The following is a 6000-nucleotide window of genomic DNA, read 5'->3' as shown; positions in this document are numbered from 1 at the left end:
AACAACACATTTTTGGGAAATAACAAATGAACAATATTATTGTTCATTTATTATATATAAATATATATATATTTATATTATTCTTATATTATACTTATATTGTTTCTGCTGTATTGTGCCTACCAATTTGTTGTCAACTACCATTTTAAGCTGTCATTGCAATCAATCATAGCTACCTATGTGCTTTAATATACTGTACCTATAATTTTCTCTCATCTTTTTTTTTTCATTCCATGTAATCTGTTATAATTTTTTTGTCTATAAATTTTGCAAGTATTTACCTCCTTAAAATTTTCTTAGATTAAGGACCTGCCCGAAACGCTGCGCGTGCTAGTGGCTTTACAAGACTGTAATTACCATAATTGTATCCTCACATTCCTTATGTACATTCTTGTATATGCATAAATAAATAAATAAATAAAACAACAGTTGTAAGGTTCTTTAGCCTCTTCTAGAGCCGGAAGCCTTCAGTGGAATCCCTGTTGCAAACACATGTTAATGTTTCCTTATGCTTCCTTTTATTTCTGTTCACTTTAATTTTGGCTTACTCTTAACTCTTGACCTCTTTATTGGTCCTCAATTGTTATTATTCTTCATATTATTTACTGTTTACACATCATTAGGGTTCTCTTAATTTTATTACTGTTAATGCTCACTTTGTTTCCTTAGATACTCAGATGTCCTCACTTGAATATCTAAGGATACTATTGATAGATAATATCTATCTGCTCCACTTACTTTTATTGTCTCACTTCTCAATTTATTGTAGTTATTAATCCTTAACTGCTGAAGCGCCATTAAAAATACTGAAAAAGCATGCCAGAACTATTCATATGCTTACCATGGCAACATGCATGGCAACTGAGGACAGCTGGTCTACTGTATTATACAGTATTCCTTATAATTAATACAGTATATCTATTGAAACAAAAAGTAATAAGAAATATATCTTACCTAAGCTAGGAACAATTGTTTGAGTTGTCAGAAGAAGGAACCAAAGGAAAAATATTGATGACAATATCAAGAAGCCAATGACTGTAACTCGCAAGTGTCCATACACTTTATCTGTAATCCTGGCAGTTATAAATGCTGCTACACTTGAGCATGCCACTGCTGTCACTGCCACCCCCATGGCTTGCTCCTGCAAAGATACAACTGTTAACCCCAGCACTGCGCACCTGTTCTGGACAAAAAAACTTCATAGTGCAATTGTTAAGGACATATTTTTATTGTTTTTATAAATGTTCAGGTAAAGTTAATGTCAAGATGTTTCCAAACTCCACTATTTTCATTTCAAATCACAAAGAGTGATGAAAACATTAAAAAACATTGAAATATAGCCTGATTAAAAAAAATAGCACAACTCTCAGAGCGCCTTAAGGCACTCTGCGCATTTGAGGGGTTAAATCATTGAATGTAATTCATACTCACGAGATACTCATGCAATTCTCTACCAATGAACAATACCCAATCTTTATTTTATATTCATATTTTGCCATTGTAAAAATTCTACATTGATTTAATTATCTAGGCTGACCATCAGTAAATCTCCAGTGATACCAGGCTCTGGTATCTCAGAGGCTTTCACAAACTACCAGGCCTCTGGACTTGTGCAGGCCTACCGAATGCAAGAACCAAAATCTGGTGTGCTCATAGAGGCGTGGCAAGCATGGGTATCAGATATCATCCTAAAAACAAATAGTAAAATCAACCTCAAAGTACAGTACAGGGAAAGCAAAATAAATTATGCAAGATAAAGTATTTTGATTGTTAAGCAAGAAAAATGGTAGTTTTCCAATGGCAATAAATCATGTATTAATATCCAAGTGTACCACCAGGTAGCAGCTTAGGTCACCCAGAGATCTAGCCTGTCAGCCGCTTCACTTGCATAAATGGTACTAAACGCACCAGTGCTCCTCTGCAAGTGTAAGGAAGGGACTTTGTAATGTGTTTATGTTTAAATATCTGTCGAGCGGTACGGTGAGCTTTTGAAATTCCTGCCAAGTCAGCAGCTATCATATATGATGGGTACCCTCCACCCTCTAAAGGCATATTAACAAGTTCTGTTATTAAAAATAATTTAAAATTATTATATACTGTATAAGGAAATATTCACAAGTACATTATATATTATATATACTGTATGTTATATTATATTATATTATATATATTACAGTATATATTATATATATATATTATAGTATATATTATATTATATATATTATAGTATATATTATATTATATATATTATATTATATATTACATTACTGTATATTATTCCATAGAGGGCCATTCTATGACTGGAAAACATAATGAAAATATGTTTTCAACAGTCAATAGTACATTCGGATTCGTTCTCAACTCACAATTATAAATTCCAGATTCGAATCCCAGATGGGACAGAAATGGTTGTGCACATTTTCCATCACCTAATGCACCTGTTCACCTAGCAGTAACTAGGTACCCAGATATTAGTGAGCTTGTTGTGGGGTTGCATTCTGGAAAGAATCAGTAGTTTGACCTTGTGGTGGAGCACGATATAAGTGTAACCTACATATATACACACTGGCTGCTTGTCCCTGTGACACTCTGAATTATTATATTTATTAAATGTAGAATGCCAGTCCTAAACTCAATAAGAGATATGAAAAAAATTGGGACTTTTCACAAGCTAGATTGAGCAAGATCCGGTGCTCGTTCTTTGAGTGGGCAGAGAATCATCCCTGACTGCACTTATAGCTACGTGCAGAGGCTAGATCTTGTAGTGTGGTGTCATGGTATTATAGAGCAGGTGTAGGACATTCTTATTGTTAAATGTCCCAGTAGTTAAGTTCTGGTAATTGTGCATGATTTTCACCTTGTGTATGTTATGTTGAATTTTATATATGTCTAGTACCATCCGTTGTTAAGTTTCCTGCTAATGTTTGTTCGCCAACCATTGGCATAATCCACTTTGTAATGTTGGTTCAACAGTGGACTTGGTTCAGTCAAGTACATTTAAAGTGAATGAAAGTTCAGTCTTGATGTTGTGAAGAATTGTACAGAACACCTTCTTGGTTATTAAGTCCTGAATTTTGGTCAGTTCAATACAAATTTCCATTTTAAATTTCCAAATTTAGTAAATCAGTTTTGTCAATTCCCTAAAGTCTTAATTCTAGCTATTCTATCTATAATTTCTAGCTATTATTTAGACCTTGATTTTGGTGTGGGGCATTAATAAAACTGCCCCCGACTGTGAGAAGGACGAGTTATTTTCGCAAGGTATGTCTCATAAGAAAATTTTGAATTTATATGATGATAATAATAATAATAATAATAATAATAATAATAATAATAATTTTTATTTAAGCAAAGGTACATACATAAAGAGATTTTACAAAGTTTGTTGACTTTATAGATAAGAGCTAGTACATACAATGCCTAAAGCCACTATTACGCAAAGCGTTTCGGGCAAAAATATGTACTGTACTGAGATGTATTCTCACTTTTGGTCAATGCACACAGAATGGGGAAATGCACACTACATTCATAGTCCTGCCCGCCATCTGAGGAGCTGGAGGAACTTGACATCTTGTGACAGCTACCTTTGTATGTCGTATTTATTCATTATGTAACCCATTTTGTGTAATAAAGTTTCAGATGAACAAAATTATTGCAAATAAATAGGGGTGGTAGAAAAAGACAATACAGTATATGAGTGCACTTGGGAGCAGCCCCACAAGGCTGCCTGGGTATTACATATCCTCTTCTTCGAGGTCAAGGGTCCCTACAACACAACCAGAGGCGGTCGTGTTTGTAGGGCCCCTTGGAATTACCCAGAGGAATTACTGACTCATGCCCACGTCATATAAAAAAAAAATTATATGGCATAGGCGTACGTCAGTAATTCCTCTGGGCTTCAGTAGTAGTCAGGGAAAGTTGAAAATTCCAGTTTGGCAGCAGAATGCTGTTATTGGAAACTTTCCTTTTTAAGACTGCTCATAGCCCAGTCGAAAGAGTGTTGGCCTCATAGGCGTGGGGTCCACAGTTCGAGACTCATACAGCCCAGGTGAATGGAATGTTTATTTCCATGGAAGTGTGGATGACAATTTATATTCTACTACATATATTTCTCTCTAACATATGCACACACACACATCCCCAAAATGAAGCAGCCCATAGCAGCTATCTAACTCCCAGGTACCTATTTAGTGCTAGGTGAACAGTTGCACTATGGTGAAAGAAACTCTGCCCAATTGTTTCTGCCTCTGCCGGGAATCGAACCCGGGTCCTTAGGACTACGACCATAGAGCACTGTCCCCTCAGCTGCGAGGCCCTATATGCATCCCCATGGATGTGCATCGACTGCACTAATTGCTGTGCTATACGGACCCATATTGCATTATTTCCACATTTAACCCTATCTCACCTACATTATTTACCTGAATTTACCTGAGGGCCACTAACATTAGTAGCCTCAACAAGGACAGGAAGCTAGCGGCTTGTCAAAGGTCCCACTATTTGCCATGAAATGGGGAAAGCTGGCTGTATCTGTGCATGGAGCTGGGCCATTACAAATTACCTCAAACCCATCATCACCAAACATTTGAAAAGTACATCTGAAAAAAATTATTTTAACAGAAAGGATAACAAAAATAATTTTATGATATTTACCTGATGTATATCAATATCAATCAAGGACAGGTTCAAGACCCCAATCCATACAACTGGGATGCCCAAAGAGAAGGCGTAAGTTAGTAAAACCAGAAGTAATTGAACATTCCTGTGGAAATTACAGTTTTATAAATACCAGAGTAATAAATTCTGAAATGTACTTCACAGAATCAAATTTTGGTTGTACTGAACATGCTATGAACATATAAATAAATATTACCATTATTATAACAGTGTTGTTGTTACTATTTTGAACCATAGTACAGATCTAGTATTGATGGATTCAAAAGGTAGGCTGCTTAATAAGTTAATAACCCTTTACCTTTTGAATGATGAATTTTCTGATGTCTGTTTTGCATAATAGTAGACTAGCAAATTTGAAATTTACAGATTTTTAAATACTGCATACCATCAAAACATTATCTTCAATAGAATCTACTGTAGATCTTCTTGATGTTTCTATACAAGTTTGAAATTATTGCTTCATCTGTTATGTTAGATCTCTTGTTAAGATGCCATCAGGATTCACTTAACGTTCTATATTTTAAAAGTATCTATGTATGCCATAAGTTGTGTCATCTTTGATGGAAGAGTTTAATGGCAAAGTAATTAAAACTGAAGACACCTGTGGTGTATATATCTTTGCCCGTTTCAGAGTCAAGGGTGCCGAAGCTGACTTGATTGTGGGAGCAGTTTACAGAATTGCTGACACTGATGTTGCTGAATTCAACTCTAAACTTAGAAATCTAATACTAATGAACAAACATTACAAAAACCAACTAATAATATCATGAGATTTTAATGCTAACCTCTGCAAGCCTGATAACCCTCACGTTGCTAGTTTCCTCAACTTTATGAATTCCTGCTTGCTCATATCCTTAAATTAATTAATAAACATACAAGAATTACTAAAATGACTTCTACTACTCTTGATCACATCTGGACTAACATAACCTCTCCACTTACTTCAGGATAATCACTGATAGGACCACAGACCTTTACCCCACATTTCTTCTAACCAACATTAATAAACCACCTCTAGATACAATGAAGATAAGCTTTAGCCTGCACAATGAAACTTCTATAAGCAAACATTCACAATGTTTTATGTAACTGTATGTTACACAGTATGGCCATAATGTCCTTTTCACTTTTCACCTTTCCTTGAACATTTGTATTATCTGCAAATTTAATGATGTACAGTATTATGGATACATACTGTATATGTACTAATACCAAAGGTAGTGCCGTTTACTCATGCTCAAATGAAACTCATTGCTTCAGAATGCTGGTTGGACTGGATGCTTTTTCTTCCACTGAAAAATATGGGTGACACTGAATGCTCTG

General features: G+C 35.1%; 1 protein-coding gene across 1 annotated transcript in view; it reads right to left on the bottom strand.

The window, feature by feature from the left end:
• LOC123763979 (solute carrier family 49 member 4 homolog) overlaps window positions 1-6000 on the bottom strand; it is a gene marked incomplete at its 5' end in the record, with an annotated part of 59444 nt that overhangs the window by 2038 nt on the left and 51406 nt on the right. Inside the window, 2 exon segments of the mRNA XM_045751369.2 lie at window positions 955-1141; window positions 4654-4762. Of these exon segments, the coding sequence (XP_045607325.2) occupies window positions 955-1141; window positions 4654-4762 (296 nt within the window).

Source organism: Procambarus clarkii, chromosome 23 (genome assembly GCF_040958095.1).
Source record: "Procambarus clarkii isolate CNS0578487 chromosome 23, FALCON_Pclarkii_2.0, whole genome shotgun sequence".
In the NCBI taxonomy this organism is placed as follows: Eukaryota; Metazoa; Arthropoda; class Malacostraca; order Decapoda; family Cambaridae; genus Procambarus; species Procambarus clarkii.
Note: the sequence above shows the minus strand (reverse complement) of the source record. Positions and strands in the feature narration are given on the sequence as shown.